Raw genomic sequence first — 17,491 nt, 5'->3', positions numbered from 1 at the left:
GGTTTGGTCATTTTTTTGCATAACATTTTTCATGTTTATTCTGATACTTCCACTTTAAAATCCACACCATGGGGTTTAAACTTAACATCACTTATCCTGCCTTAGAATATCCTTTCTTCCACATTAAGATTGTTCATTCTCAAGACAGTGGAGATGTCAATATTAGCATATCATAGTATCATAGTATCATAGTATCATAGTATTCCTCATCTGCTGTAACCCTTGTTACACTGGTAACAGTCTCAGGGTAGCAATAACTCTATTACCAAAACCAATATGATGACTGAAGGTAACTACAATTTCTGCATATGATTTACCTACTCTCCTCACATTTTTAAAAATAGTTATAATCTGTATCCATTGTCAAAACATATAACCATTATAGAATGTACTTTCCACCTTGCAATCTTCATTTAGTCATAGTTCTTTGAGCAAATATATATATATTAAGTACCATCACCAGTCCTTACATAAGTGTCACCTTTATGTTTGTCTGAAGGTCATTGTCTGTTAAATTTCTCAGGAAGTGTTCATAGGAATAGTATTACATGAGCTCTTGAATGTGGATAATAGTTTCTTGTGGCCTTCATATTTGCTTCCTAAGTAAAGTTAGTTTATGACTGAATATAAAAATCATTGGCTCACATTCTCTCTTCTTGAGCATCTTACACACTCAACTCAATTTTCTTCTGGCATAAAGCATTGTTTTCAAAAAGTTGGATGATAATCTATTATATTATGAGAGTCTCCCTTATAAGAGACTTGGTCTTTTTATCTGGATGTGAATGCCTGAAGAATTTTTTCTTTGATATTCAATAATCTTCCTGGAATGTCTTAATGGTTTTCTCAGATACTCAGTGCACCATTTCAAAAATGCAATTTTAAATATTTTTCTGTTGCATTGAGAATGTTGTCTTGAATTCTGGTTTTTATTGTATTTGTTCTGTCCCCTATTTTGATTGTCTTTTCTGAAGACTCCCTATATACATATATTGAGTCTTTTTTTGTCTGTCTTTTTATTAGTCATTTACTCTTAAATTTTTTTCTTCTACCTTCTCTTTTCTTTTGGACATGTTCTCCTTTTTACCTTATATTTCTTTTTCAACATTTTTAAGTCTCTTAAGGCATTCTTTGGTCCTGTGTTTCTTTCAACCCAATCTTCATGTTTTTAAAAAACATGTATATTTATTTATTTTGAGAGAGAGAGTGTGTATGTGAGTGGGGAAGGGGGTCGGAGAGAGAGAGGAAGAAAGAAGCCCAAGCAGGTTCCATTCTCAGCATGGAGGCCGATTTGGGGCTCCATCCCACCACCATAAGATCATGACCTGAACTGAAATCAAGAGTCGGATGCTTAACTGACTGAACCATTCAGGTGCCCCTAATCTTTACTTTTGAAATCATTCTGTCTTTTATTTATAATTCGTTCTTGAGTTCTGTTAAAGCATTTCAACTTTTCTAACTTGTTTTATGTTTTTATTTATAGATTGTATTATTTCCTTAATATCTTAGTTTATTTAATTTTAATCTTCCAAAAACGTTTTAGAACTTCTTAGCTGTTATCTCTTCTTCTATTCTCCTTGTTCTGATAGCCTTATGTATTTTTTTCCCTCTTATATTTTTGTGAGGATTAGGGAGAGGAAAGAAACAAAGACATATTTTCAATCCATAATATTTAATCAGCCTCATTTTTCTTGGGGATTGTCTTTTCTTTGATTTATAGAAGTTTTATATCCAACTCATTAGTGAATTTTTCATTGCTATACATATTATAAATATTTACTTTTAGTACGTACTTGTCATCATTTAAGCAATCTTGTTAATTAATTTATTGAGATTTTCATTTCAATTTCTTATCCTTTCCTTTATGGTTTATACTGTTTTTGTCTTGTTTAATAAATTATTTCCTATTCAGAAGACATGGCAATATTTTCCTATGTGTTCTTCTAAAACATTTAAAATCTGCTTTTCATGTTTATGGATGCAATTTATGTAGGATTAATTTTTGTGTGCAGTAGGACATAGAGATCATTTCCCCTCAAGTACAGAGCCATTTTTAGCTGAAGAGTTTGGCATTTCCTCTTGATTTGTAATGTTTAGCATACACCTAATTGCTCCTTTTTCATAGGTCTCTTTATGAGTTTACTACTATTTTTCATTTCTCTCTCTTTAAATTGATACTACTGTTTTAATTACAATAGCTTAATAGTAACTCTGAAGTGAAGTAGTTGCTCCTTGTTCTTTTGCTTCAAAATGATTTTGGCCATTCTTGACCTTTACCCACCTAAGGTCTAAACACAGACACACACAGAAACATGCTCTGTTACAATTTTGATCAGAAAAGCTTTGGGTTTGTGGATAAATTTGAGACTTATTTTAATGTACTTCAATTTTTTCATGAAGCAGACATGTACTGTGCTTTCATGGAACATGTCCAGATGAATTTAAAAAAGAATACATACATATAATGACCCTTGCACATATACATAGACAGTACACATTTGCATGTTTGTATATGGATGGAATATTTGTAGAGATAGATATACAAATTAGCACCTGTCAATGTCTCTGGGGAAGGGGACTGAGGAATTGGGACCTGATGTGAGTAGGATGTTTACTTTTCACTGTAAAATATTTTATCATATTTGGGTTTTATTAACCTTGTGCATGTATTACCTTTTCTCATAAGCAATTCCATTTGAAGACTACACTTGACTGGCCTACATCAGCATCTTAGTTATGACAGGTGACTGGTATGAGAATTGGGGAAAACATCATAGTAGCAGAACCACATTCTTTTTCCATAATTTCTTTCATTTAATAAGCACCAGCAACTCAGAAATCTCCAAATGGGTCTAAAGTAATCTCAATTTTCTTACTTAGGATGACTATCACATCATTCAAATATTTTAAATGGAAGAAAACAGATTCTTCAAATTTATCTGATAATGTAGCTTGTGCGATGTGTGTAGACCAAATGAAGAATTAGTCAGTTGCAAAAGAATAAAGGCTACATTTTATTTACTTTTCTATCATCAGTAGCTCAGTGACTCACATATAATAATAGATCCTTAATAAATAGGTCTAAAACTATTGATACGTTTTTGAGGGTGGCATGTAGTGGTTTATTGTGGGGTACGATACAGAATCTAGGATATAGTAAGTGCTCAGTAAATGTCAGCTGTTGATTTTCTCAGTAGTATACATACTATTTCTATTAACATTACTCCAGAACTTTATCATTAACCTGATTCTGCATAGTATCTTTGTATCACCTGGGTGAAGATAAAAAAGGTATATTTATCACTTTATTGGATGTAATTACTCTGGGGTGGGTAGAAAGATCTTCATAGGCTGGAACAATGTGCCGAATCTAATGAGGTGGAATGTAATAGTGTCCAGTATCCTGACGATGAGATAATCCTCAAATGATCAAGGACAGGATGAGGGCATAATTTGCTTAACACTAGTACATGTAGAAATTTTAAGGAGATTTAATAGGGAGTAGGTCTCAATCTGAGTTACCAGTGCACTGTGGCCACCAAAGAATATAATGTTATCATGTTATATTAAAAGAATACAGTTTCTACAATGAGGATATTGTTAGTAGTGCTCTATTAGGGAATCAGTCTATACTTAAATCATTTGTTACATGCAATTATAGACATCACACATCTTAAGAAATATAAGATTGAGAGAATATTTTTAAAAAGTGATCAAAATGGTGAAGACTAAGCTATTATGTATTGAAAACGGGAAATTTGCTTTGAGAAGAAAATGACTAATGAAAGATGTGATAGTTTTCTTTAAATATTTGAAAGGAAGTCATGTGATGGAGACTTTATGACTTTCAAAAGAAAAAATAGAGTAATAGATCAATATAAGGAAGAAATTCCAAATGCTCTCAAGAGTAGCCACCTGCTTTAGAATTCCAGACCAATGGTGTGCAATAATAAAGTTCACAACCACATGTTAGAACTGTGGTAGAGGATTAAGGAATCAGTTAAGTGGCTGGATTGGATGAACTTTAAACTGGATATTTCATGTTTGATTTATTTTGGCATAGTATAATGTGGCTTCAGATATTGCTATATTTATCATTGGAAAGGATTGTCACACACCTGCCTTTACGGGTGAACTTGGTCAATAGAATTCAACTAATATGTCTGTGAACTCAGCAAATACTGTTTTATATTTACTACTTTGAGACATTTAAAACAGATAAAACAAAGTATTGTGTAATGATTTGGTACAGTGAAGAGTAGAGAAGGATATCTGAATAGTTTAAGTGTTTAAACCTATTCCAAGGGTGGTAATAGTTGTATTTTATTGGGTAAGTGTTTAACATTCAGGCCATTGTATTTAAAATTCAGCACATTGGCCCATGATGAGCACTATTTGTTGAATAAATGAATGATTAATTCTTCTCATTGCTTGAATGATGTACACTAGCTTCTAAACTGTGTGAGGAACAGAGGAAGCCAATTCCTAAGGCACCATTCATTTGGATCACCTGGACATATTCCCTATAAATTCTACATTCTTGGAGAAGAAGTCATAGATAGTTATGGAAGACGGCGTGGAAATAAAAGCTGCTGGTAGAAAGTAGCTGGTAGGAAGATCTCTAGTGCAGAGGACCACTCAAGAATGAGGCTGAATATTTTCGTGGGAGAGAAAGAAATGTTTTAAAGGGATATTCAAGGAAACTCTCCAGATTTGGGGCAGTAAGAAGAACTGAAAACTTTGTCACTCCATTGGTAAATAGTGTTTTCAAATAAACATTTATGGAATATATTTGGGACCGTTTTTGAACTCAGAAATAACATTCTGTAACCTACAAGGAAATGTAAAGATGTGGTAAGAATGTAATCATGTAAGACATCAAACCCTACAAAACATCTAGACCCTTTTGTGGAATGTGAAACTCTTTGAACGTCTTTTTGACGTTATTTGGTACTGATGGTTATATGTGGCCCCAGAGACCTGCAAAACAAGACAGTTCTTTTATTTAGCAATTTGGAAATATTGATCTTTGGGGCATATTTTGGGAAATTCTATGATGGCTTATTTGTTTAACTGTATTCTTACCTAAGGCTATATACAGACGAGCAATGCCCATACCTCACTCAGTCTTCTCTATCAAGATCACTATTGATTAAATAGAACATGACTAGAAACATATCACCCTGGATTTAATTTTTATTTGTTTCCAGTGAAACAATTTGACCAAGGCCTGGATTAAGGATTAAATTCATTGTTTCTTCCTAAATCTTATTCTCTAAGGACAGTGGATTATGGTTTAAAGAGATTTATTTAAATTTCTACTCTTCTTTTTTAATAAGCTGTCATTAACCTCTAAAAAATAACTATTTGGAGGTATAAAGTCATTAATCTAAAACTGAGAAGGTTTTCTTCTTTTTTTCTCCCTCATTTCCTTACTCCTTCCCTTTTTCTCCTCCCCCTTTCCTCTCTCTTTTCTGACAAGCTGAGCAATAAGTGTTCAAGTTCCCCAAATTCACTCTCTAGATTCTTCCTCTGCATTCACCAAAGGTGAACAGACCATTGCTCTGTCAAATCAGAACTGTCAGCACATGTGTGGGCAATACGAAGAAGTTGGAAAGGAACATTTATCTTGGAAATGTTTTTGTGTGTGTCACACAGACAAGAAATTATTTCTGAGTTTAAAAATAGTCAACACAACTTGGAAAACATGGTAATATTTATTCATGATAATAAATGTGTTTTAATGAAAGCCATGGATGTCCAAACACAAACTGAATCATGACACCCAATGGCCTTTTTTACAAAAACCATGACATATGTCCCATTAATTTGCTAAATGATATGAGTGCAGAAAAGATGAATCAAAAACACTAAAATTCTTTTGAACATACCATCTAATATAGACAACAACCCTAGACATGGCATTCAAAAATAGTCCCTTTGTTTTAACTTCATCTGCTGTGTTTTTGTTACTGTACCTTTACAAATTTCTTTAAAGCTTTAATTGTTATTGTTCATTTCAACACAAAACTGCTAGCACTTTGGCTTGACCTTCTACAGAAGATTAAATTCTATGACATTAGTACATATGTAGAATGGAATACAAATTCATTTGAAAATATATGAGTCTGGAAGGACCATCACAAACATCCTATAAACCACATACTATATAGGACATATATACCATGTGGTATATATAATGGTTGACTAGAAAAAGTGATATACTTTCTAACTTATGTTTGTCCCTAATAGCTTCAGACTCCTTTTAAGTTAAATTTACTTATTTGGAAAAAGGTTAAAGTTTGTTAGAGATTTAAGTTTCTACACTTAAATACTATTACATCAGATGCCTAAATAATTATTTGTTATTTTCCAAAAATTCACCTTAATCTTTTGTAGGAGTAGTTTGGACCCATTTGCTGTCATACAAAAATCAAATTAAATGCAACAAAAGATCTTTCTAAATAAAATTTTCTTTTTGGAAATTTATAACATGGTCATCCTATTGTATCTTTTGAGTTGAATTATCAGGATCTGCAAATTTAAAAAAGACAACAAGAAATAAAACTCTAGGAAGGAAGGCACTTATACCCTGCACATGGTAATTCTAGGCTGTATTCTCCATAATTCTTATCAAATGTAATTGATTTTTGGCCTATATACAAACACACCCAAGTGCCAGAATAAAGAGAATCAAGTTGGCTACCAAATGTTTCACATTAGCAGGATTTTTCTTTAGAGGCTTCTGATGGAAATTTGAAGTGTATGTTATCATATCAAGTGCAGGAGAGGTATAAGGCTGTTGGAGAAATTCCCTTAGTTTATTGACTAAAAAGCCAAAACAATTGTCGTTAACAGTAAAGCTTGACAAGATAATTAAGTGAATGATAACAAAATCTCAGCAGGGAAATGCCCATTAATTGAATTTATTTGGGAGCATGTTTTCACAAGTATATATAACCAAATTATCTAATTTTCACTCACGTTCAAAACTGATAGTCTATAACAACTAATTACTAGAAATGAAGAAAAAGCCCAGTACTTTAAACCAATAACACAGAGGAAAACAAACATCAAAAGATTGCCATGATATTTGACAGCTTCCTAAAAATTCCATTCATCATTTTGCCCTGTGAAAATCTTTCAGTGAAACTCGCCAAAGAAAAAACCCCAGTAGTATTTATGTAGTAGTGCTGTTAAAGCTGAAACACATTTGCCACATTCTTTGTATCTTTTCATGATATTAATATGTGTGTCAGTATGACTATGTCAACAGGTGAAATCACTGAGAAGAATATGATAAAGATACAACAATCGAGTTTTGGCATTTCTTTTCTGTAAGAAAATTAGTGCGTTGTTTTCCTTTTAAGTATTATATATGGTTAATTATTTTTAAAAATTTGTTGCTGTTTTAACATTGTACAGATCAAAAAAATCAAATGAAAGCATCATTATGGCCAACTTTTAAATTTGAAATGAGGAATGAAACAATTTACACTTTACTCAGATTTTCTTCTTTGAGCTGCTAGCATGATCTCTCCAAATTCAAATTGGACACTTTTAATGCTTTAGCAAATGACTTTCCAATTTCCATAAAACTAATGAATCTTATGACACATCTGTAGTAGCCAACCAGAATGTGTTCAGAGTCAACATATTCAATAGAAATTTAAAACTATGGAAATTATCACTTTCATGTTTCTAATCCCATACTCTAGGACAACTTTAATCTATTGATAAATGTCTGGCAATAATTTTATAGAATAGCAAAACAGTGAAATAAAGTCCATTTTGGCTTAATGTTTGTATAAATTCTAAGCAGCCTTGACTATCTGCAATTTAATCTGAGGGAGGAAAATCTGAATTAATAAGTAATGTCAAAAATATTCTTTTAATTTTGTGACTTACTTCTTTCTAAAGAAGATTATCTAAATAAATACATTTTAAAGATATTGGTTAAAATTTAACAATATCCAAAGTCTCTCTTAGATTTAGAAATTATGTTTCAGCTTTAAAAACAGTTCTTAATATTCTGTTTATTGTGGGAAATCATTTTATGTTCAGAAAACTAGCTGCTGTAATTATAAAACTAACAACTAACACTCCTTCACGATGACTTTATCACAACTTGAGAACAGTAATAAAACCTAGAAATGCTTCTTATCTTTCACAGAGTTGGTACTACATTAATTTAGAAAAAAGAGTAGGACTACGCTTTGTTTTACTAAATCACTTCCCTAAATTAATATAACATAGATGTCAGTTATGGCATATATAGGTAGATTGATAGATTAATTTAGAGCAACAGCTACGTAGGTGGACGTAAATATGGCCATCATTAAGATGTAACGGAATGCCTGGTTTTGCCAAGTGAAGTAATGCATATGAAAGATTTCACTCATATCTTATTTTGTTACCATTTCTATTTCTGCTTTTTAACCAGTGTATTAAAAGACGGGTTTCTGATTAGCAATATTTCAGATGCTAAGCAATTCGTTTTCTTGGTTTACATTGGCAGTTCACAGCCTAAAAGCATAACCACATCAGGCAAAAACTGCATGTAGACCGCTCCAGGTTTTGAAGACTTTTTGCTACTAACAGGGATTTTTATTTGAAGTTATAGAGTAATTTCTACATTTAATTGATAGTTAATAATTGGGAGGGGAAATTACAAGCAAAGAAATTCCTTGATATAGAAGATTTTATCTTTTAGTGTCAGCTTAATGTCTTGCTCAGCACTTTTAAATTCTCTTAGGAAGATAACTTCCTATCCATTACTTTATGATAGCTTAATCACCCTTATATTATGAACCTAGCTATTCTCATTCCATGAAATATTGCACATTTATTTCCAATAGACCTTTTCCTTGACAATGAGAATTGGGACCTGTGTTTCTAATTGAAAACAATTGGCACATTTTATTTCTACAACACTTTCACATAAGAGGTATTTAAAAGTACAAAGCTAATATTTTTCATGAGTTCCTGGGCTTATAAAGTTTCATCAATTTCATCTTAGATGAGACTTGCCTTTAAACACACGGTGTGTTTCCTGTAGAAGTTACCTGTATGTCTTCAAAAACCCTACTGGTCTAGAAAAATGACTCTCTGAGACAGTCATGTTTCTTTTCTTTTCTTTTCCTTTTTTAAAAAAAGACAAAACAGCAATAAACATTTTAGCTCTTTAATGAGCAAAGATCATGTCTCTTAGCATTGGACTAATAGTCATTATCCAGATTATCTTTATTTCACGCAATGACCAGTGACATGGCCAAGATGTACAAAGTTGTTTCCATCAAGTAGTATACAATTTTTTTTTGTATAATAAGCTTTCATTCTTGAAAAAGAGTAACTGAAAAGAAAGGTTTCTGTTACTGCAGTTAGTTTGTCAGAGAAAGTTCTTTGCATTATCTTACAAACTATCAAAATTGCTAGTCATCTGAAAAAATGTAAAAAAAAATCACATAACTTTAGTCTAATAGAAATATAGTACAGGTAAGAGAGAAAGTATTTATCAGGATGTGCTCTTTAAGTCCATCTCATTTTTTTTTTAATATAAATGTACATCTGATTACATATACAAACATTTGGAAAGGTCTGTGATATACTGTTACTGGTAAACAACAGGGGGATGAAGAGTTTCCTGTGGTCTTAAAGTATTCATTTAAAATCACACATACGTGTAAGACTAAAATCCTCCAGGTGTTGACTCTCCTTCTAGGTTCTGTATCTATGTTGTACTCTACTGAGATTGCGTGAGTAAATTCCAGTGGATGAACCTCAGTGAGAAAGATAAGTGATATGAGGAGGGACATAACTGTATATTGAATTATTAGTAGTAAACATTTTGTCATGCAACATGAGTAAATCAATTAACTGAGAACTGTAATCAGAGTGGTAATTTGGGGCATCCTCATATCATAAAAGACTGTTGCAAGTAACTCTTTGGACACACTTCACCTTACCAAAAGGAACAAAATACAGAATAACAAAAACCACAGAAAATTATAGATCCTGTAGCACATGTCCAATTAGGGCTGTATTTCTATAAATTATTTAGGTTGGAATGAAAATAACATTAAAAACACAGGAATGTTTTTTTCCTGGGATTCATATCAGCGAGTATTCACCACTATACCTATAGTTTCTTCAAATACCTTTAATAACTAATTCTTCCTATTATCAAAACTACTGTGAATTATTTACTTCTAATTACTTTTGCCCCTTAAAAATCTTCTTTAGGTTCTGCCAATTGATAGAGGAAGCTTCTATTAAAGACTCCAATGGGATGAGAAGAATTTTAATTACGGCTTAATCAGCAGCACAGCCACCAAGCATATAAATTATCATGCACATCGTGCTAAAAATATCCAGTTTCCTTTATCCCCACAACTTTATACTGACAGCACTTATGTGATAACGTTGTACCTGCCAGTCTTTAAACTTCTTTGTCTTACTGGCAAATTTCAGCATGAGCCTCCGCTAAGGCCATTAACAGCACTGGTGCTTTGTGTACTTATCCAAATATGTAAATATGGTCTACACAATAAAACAGCTCCAAATAAAAACTGGTGAAAATTATCTGACATTCCATTGGTGTGTCCCTTGTGCATATTCATGGTTGTTTTTTTATTTTTATTTTTTATATTTCAGACATAGTTCTTTCCTGTTTGGTGTTCCACATGCCTAATTCCATTATGTAACATAAATCTTCAAAAAATTAATTCTTGAATATGAATGAAAAAGTATCATTCAGAACAATTGCTTCAAGCAATTGAAATTCATTTTTAAAGTTGATTTGTGTATATATGTACAATTTAATTTTTTCAAAACCCCCAAAGTTCTTGATATGTATATTCACATAATATTCCTCCTTATTTAAATAGTAAGAGTCTTGTAGGTTGAAAGCCAAGGAATCTTCAGTAATCTTTTACTGCAATCCATCAAAAAAATAGAGTTTGTTTCTCTTATCTGGCTATACCCTGGTTGTTGAATGTGAATGGGGGTGGGGATGGGGATGGGGCAGAGTATTGTTCTGTCCTCCAGTAAATGTATTGAATGTGTGTAAGGGTTGAATCCCTGGTATAGTATTGGGAATCATTGTAATGGTGTTGGGTGTCATTAAGGGAACATCATCAGGTGACCTCCTCATAGCTAGTGTGTAATCTGGGGGGCAGGCGGTCCGAAGAACCACCTCATGTGGATGGATGGACTCACATTCATGATCCAAATCAGTGTGCTTCATTTGGAGGGACATGATCTCCTCTTCTTGTGCGTGGGTCAGATCGTTGGTTGTAGTACGCTGAGGGCTGCATCTCCTATGAACGTCATGTCTCCTCTTATCCTTTTTGTAGTACAGGGCTGCAAAGGCAAGGATGTTCAGAAACAGCAGTGATGCTCCAACTGCAATAGTGACGCTCAGCTCTGTGGAGTAGTCCCTTTGATCGACTGAAAATGGACTCGGTTGTTGTTTGGGATCATCCTGCTTGGCAGTGGGAAATGCTGATGTGACAGGTACAGAATTCTTTCTCGTAGGTCTGAAAGTGATGTCAGTTGATGGCACTTTAGTTGTTGTCGAGGTATACTGAGAAATGTCATTGAGATTATGCAGATGAGGTACCAGCTCCAACCAGAGGTTCACCTTATTGGCTCTATAATGTTCTTTAACTCTTGGTTTTAATCCAATATGGAGATAAAGTTGATCTTTCTGGGAATATCTGGTCCATGCTACTTCTTCAAAGCGGTTGGGTTTGGTATGGATGAATTTTGTGTCTTGAGGGACTGGTTGATTTGGGTCACTAGGGGAAGAACAAAAGCGCTCATGAGAACAAAGTTGTTTTTGTTTTTGTTTTTTCTTACTCAAAATAGTACTACTTTAACATCTAATTGAAGAGGTAACTTGGCAAGTTAGCAAGGCCTTAGATTGTGTTTTAATAACAATTTGGGTCAACTTAGAAATATAGATCCTATCATAGGCAGGTTAAATGGATGATGATGTGATGCGAGTAAGCCTCACGATCTTGCTCTCTCTGGCCATTTAGAGATGGGTTACTATATACCCAAAGGTTTTTAAATTCACACACATACACATTGTCTCATAGGCAAACTAGCAAGGACAGCATGGAATAGTGGAAAAAACCTGAGTTTTGGAATTGGCAGATGAAGCTGTAAGTCCTAGTACTGCTATGTATATCATAGAGCTATGAATATCTATATGAGGCTAGGCTCTCATTACCTCAGTCCCTTATTTACAAAATGGATTAATGATACCTGACCTGCCCACCTAAAAAATAAGTTGGAAGGATCAAAGGACAAACAATAGTCTAAATTAGAAAGCACTATAAAATAATATTTGTCACTACTAAATAACAAGAATAAGTCTCGTGTAATTAAAAAATAAAATAAATTTATTTATTGAGTAATACAACAGAAATATAGGTCTTTCTTTCTTTCTTTTTCCCCAGAGGTATGTCTTTCTTAATAAACTTCTAAGAAGTAAGAACTAATAAAGCAATGATTTCTGAAACAGCACAATATACAAGTTTGAATAGAGACTTAATGTATTATTGGTATTAATCCATTAAGTTAAATCATTTGGACACAAAGTATGTATTATTTTTAAATGCTTACAAGGATATTTTTATTCAATTATAGGTAACTTTATTACTTAGGTACATACCCAGTTTTAGCAAAATTTGTCCAGTATGTCATTACAACTGCACTCAGCATCACATCATTTTTGGAGAAATTGCAAGGAAATAACTCTGTAGGTCCAATCATGGGGATTCCTAGTACGTAGGGAACTTCATCCCCATGAGCTGCATCTGCCCAAGCTGGAACCTGATCTGTTTGGCAATGATGGTAAAAGGCATAGAAATATGTAGGTGAACCAAAGTTTGAGTGAAGATCTGCTGTAGCTACAGCTGGTGCCACCCACTGATGGTCTGTAAACAAAGCCAATAATGTCTTCCTTCTGGTTTCAGGGTTATGACGGTCAGCCCAGTCAGTATACATGAATTTAATGGTTTCTCTCAAAACATCTTTGCCTTCAGGATATCCATATAAATTATCAACAAAATTGGAAACAGCAAAGTCAAAATCACTAGCTGATATACCATCATCACTATCTACTATATTTTCAACAAATTTTAACCCTTCCCCTTGGTTAACTCCTAACATTATATCATAGTTGAGAAACTCTCCTTGCTCCATCAATATCTGAGGGTCATCTGGTATTACATCACCATCAATCACAGGTCCAAAGGCTATGTGGTATCGTGCTGGTTGAATATCTTGGTCAACAAGTTCTTTGTAAGGCTTCTTCTGTAGGCATTCCACTAACTCTACTGTATCTGAAACATTGCAACCAACTTTTGTGGCCAACATTCTAGCATATTTTGCAGGTTGGAAACTAACAGCCCAGCTGGAAAGGGCTGTTCCACTTTGAGCTATTGCTCGTTGAAAAAGTCCTATAGGAAAAACAACAGAGTTTGAGATGACTTTTGAATAATGTTGTGGTAAAACAATAGCATCTGATATTTTAGCTGTGTAAATAAAAACCCATATACAACTCAAGAAACAGAAAGATAGAGACATTTTTGCTTAAGAGAAGGTACATAAAGACATCCCCAAGGTATAAGGAGTCAAAGAGGTAAAGTCTTATGCTTTGAGTGGCATCTGCTTTAAGGATCAAGAGGTCTAAATTGCTTAGTGTCTCAAAGAGGCAATAAGCAAGGAGAGATGGAGAACATGTAAATATTAGTGGTAAAAAGTCCCAAGTATTTTTTCACCCAACATGTAAGCACCCATGTTATTATGAAAGCCAACCAGGTGGGCTTTCTCCCCCTTAACTCTTCAGTAGAATTTGTACTGTTTTTTTTTTTTGAGAGTATTTCTTCCAATTTGGCTGCATGTATCTTCTTTCAAAATGGCTCTGTATGCTTGTTTTAATCAGATTTATTAAAAAAAAGAATTGCTTGGTGCTCACACAACTACTGGGGCTGGGGAATTTGCTAATACCCTGGGGATGGCCCAGAAGGCACACAGAACAGAATATCACTTTAGACATACTCTTTCCAACTCTTCATGTCAGACATAGTGTGCTGAATATTCATCTTTCAGAAGAAGATATAACATTTGAAGTGTTTTCACTAGGTTAAAGAAAAAAACCATCAGCAGAAGGGTTCAGTGTGTGTTTGTGTGTGTGTGTGTGGGGGGGGTGATTTAACTTTTTCCACTGTTGAATACTCACTGCTATATTTTATCACAAAAGATGAAAAAGTCATGGTCCACTGCTTTTTACTTAATTGCGTTTAAGAATTATAAATCATGGTCCCAAATGCAGTTTGATAAGGGCTGCATCCCATTCAAATTTACAAATGCACTTTATCTACTCATTAAGATATTTTCAAATAAAATTCTTGTTTTTAAAACATAATTTATCTATTTTATTTAAAAATTACATTTATTATCAATTTCCAAAAATACCTTCATAGTTGTTATTTAAACACATGCTCAATTATTCATATGTGTTAATGAGATAAGAATTATTCTTTTCCAAAAGGTGTTAAAGCAGTGTCTGAATTAGAAGCAAAGTTCCAGATTTTTCTCCAAACATGTACATGTATTCAAAGTGTGTATAATGTGTTCTTAGATAATTCTAAAAATATTCAAAAAATCAAACAGTACCAATTTAAATTTGTTTTGGTTTCTGACTTCTTTATGAACATATTTTTAGTTTATCAGAGCAAAGTATGCCAGAGCAAATGATATAAATACAGATATTTTTTTAAAAATTACATAGGCTATGTGTTTGTTAACATTTGTTCAGAAAAAATATTTTACTAATTAAAAACTTTACAACTGAAATAAACTTGGTGATTATTTCCCCTTTCAGGGGCTCATTGAGATTAACTAAATATACCAAAGAAGATTTGGGAAAAATACATATTACATTATAGTCTGAAATATGCCATCTAGATAGTATTAGAAAAACCAAATACTTTATCATTAATGAAAATGCTTATTACGTATATATAAGTTGTGGTTGACTCCTGGTAGATACAAGTCTGAGCATTGCTGTAACCTTGGGGAGTTTACAGACTTTAAATCAATGTCTGCACTGGAGATAGAATTAGCTTGATGATTTTAAGGTATCTCCTGGGCATCTCCTGCTAAAAATCATGCAGCCTTTTTGTAGAGATAGGCTTAGGAGTAAATCAAATATAAGTCCATTTCTCTGGCCCTGCCATGGACAGTCTTCCTTGAAGAGTGTGATGGAATATTATATTTTCAACTATTGGCATAGACATTGGCCACTGTTCATTAAATCATCAATTGATGAATAGCAATGCTGGCCAACTTACTAATTGGTTCATCTCTTTATCAAATGTTAGTTTTATACTAGGTGATTAGCTTTGGTGCCCATTTTTGCTCTACCTTTAGAAAAACTTTTAGAATAAATAGGAAGAAATAATATTTGAGATCAAACGACCCTAAGAAGTCTGACCAGATTGTCTAATGTTAGCCTACATAAATATTGGCATTCAAATAGTCCTCAGCTAGAACAATCTAATCTCTTCAATGAAAAAACAATAACAACAAAGTTTATTTCAAAATAAGTCACTTCATTATAGACCAAAATCCCTATACACTTGGAAATGTTCTCATATGTGTCATTTTGTCATCTCAAATCAGAACTCTATTAACTCTATAACATAAAGAAGATGTCACATAAACTATATCTATAAATTAAGTCTATGAAAATATATGATTCTCCAAATATATATACTCATTTAGTGATAGGCTGTTCTTTTGAAATTCTACATCAATATATCTTTGATACTGAAAACACATATTCTATGTCTGATGCTCCATATCATAAAACTCAGTCTTACAGATCAAGATGCTTCATGAATTACACTTGACAGTATATACTTCTTTAATATATATAAAATGACAATAAAAAAAGCAGAAAACACAAAATGGTCTGTGTTGATGTGCCTGCTCTGTCTTCCTCTCTGTTATGTATAATAGAGAAAAAGTATTTGCTTTTGCAGTCTTTTCCAACAAAACACTTCTGTTCTTGCGGATATTTCAAGTTAATAATGCAATTAGAATGAGTGAATTAAACTCATGGTAAAATGGAAATTCATAAAAAAAAAAACAACATGATGAGCCTTGGGCAGGCACTTTGGAAAAAGGGTGTCAAGGCATGAAAACGGAGACAAGAAAAATGCTTCATGGGTTTAAGCAGCCTCAGTGCTCCAAGCTGCTTTGCCAAGCTTTACAGGGAAAAAAAATAAACACTTTGGAGGTTGAAAATAGAAAAAGCACAAATTCAAACCTAATATTCCTTTTAATGAAAAGCTCTACTCGTGACCTTGATGCTTTGACAATTTTGGATCATGCATGCAAAATAATCAAACATCCATTCTCTATTCAGACAAGTGAAAACCTTGTTTCCAGACAAACCAGCTTGTGACTGCTTCCTTATCTTCCTACTGGTGAAGGGTTTTAAATGCCTATTGTCTTGAAAATAGATAATACACAATCCTTGCATTTAAAAAAAAACAAACACCTGTCTTTGATTTTTGATTACTGAATAAACAGAGATGACAGAACTGTGAACATCTTTGATTTTCCCCAAAATCACCTTTTAGAGGAAAGAAAAGTAACTGTAATGCTAACTATTCTGAAGTGTGCTTGAAAGGGCATCCTTACCAAGCTCCACAGGAGACAAAGAAAAGAGTTTGACAAAAATTTAAACATGCATAGAAAAGCCGAAGAAACAAAAATTTAAACAGTTATTGAGCTCAACCTAACACTCAGTTTCAACAGAGAAATATGTACAGAGCATCACATACTACTGATGGTGGTAGCATGCAGACACCAAAATTGTCAAAATTTGCAACCTGCATAATACCTTTGGTTGAATTGCTCCAACGGTTACCTTCAGAATAATGGGATAAAGTCAGCAGATTGACACATGAACCCCCAGCGCCAGATCCAAAAACAGTGATTCTTAAGGGGTCACCACCAAAGAATCCAATGTTCTCACTAGTCCATCTTAAAGCCTGTATGAGGTCAAGGAGTCCATAGTTTCCTTTTGCAGCCTGATCCCCTGTGCTTAAGAAACCTGGAAGATTGAAATAAAAGAATACCTTAGATCACCTTTTTGAGTTGACATGAATCAAACAGACATTCAATTAAAATACAATTAAAGCTTGGGGCGCCTGGGTGGCTCGGTTGGTTAAGCGTCCGACTTCAGCTCAGGTCATGATCTCGTGGTTTGTGAGTTCGAGACCCACGTCGGGGTCTGTGCTGACAGCTCAGAGCCTGGAGCCTGCTTCAGATTCTGTGTCTCCTTCTCCCTCTACCCCTCCCCTGCTCGCACTCTGACTCTCTCTATTTTTTAATAATAAATAAACATTAAAAAGTACAATTAAAGCTTGTATTCATCAAGGTGAGTACAGTACAAATTCTTTAGTAA

At 33.5% G+C, this 17,491-nt stretch overlaps 1 protein-coding gene across 1 annotated transcript in view; it reads right to left on the bottom strand.

The window, feature by feature from the left end:
• Window positions 1–10,897: 10,897 nt before the first annotated feature.
• The window catches only part of NLGN1 (neuroligin 1), an 834,402-nt gene continuing 827,808 nt past the window's right edge, over window positions 10,898–17,491 (bottom strand). The window contains exons 6-8 of the mRNA XM_047875368.1: window positions 16,952–17,137; window positions 12,680–13,469; window positions 10,898–11,798 (exon numbers count right to left, since the gene is read on the bottom strand). Of these exons, the coding sequence (XP_047731324.1) occupies window positions 10,976–11,798; window positions 12,680–13,469; window positions 16,952–17,137 (1,799 nt within the window). The 3' untranslated portion in view covers window positions 10,898–10,975. The remainder of the gene's footprint in view (window positions 11,799–12,679; window positions 13,470–16,951; window positions 17,138–17,491) is intronic.

This window comes from Prionailurus viverrinus, chromosome C2 (genome assembly GCF_022837055.1).
Source record: "Prionailurus viverrinus isolate Anna chromosome C2, UM_Priviv_1.0, whole genome shotgun sequence".
NCBI classification, from domain to species: Eukaryota; Metazoa; Chordata; class Mammalia; order Carnivora; family Felidae; genus Prionailurus; species Prionailurus viverrinus.
This window is presented reverse-complemented; position numbering and strand designations above follow the sequence as displayed.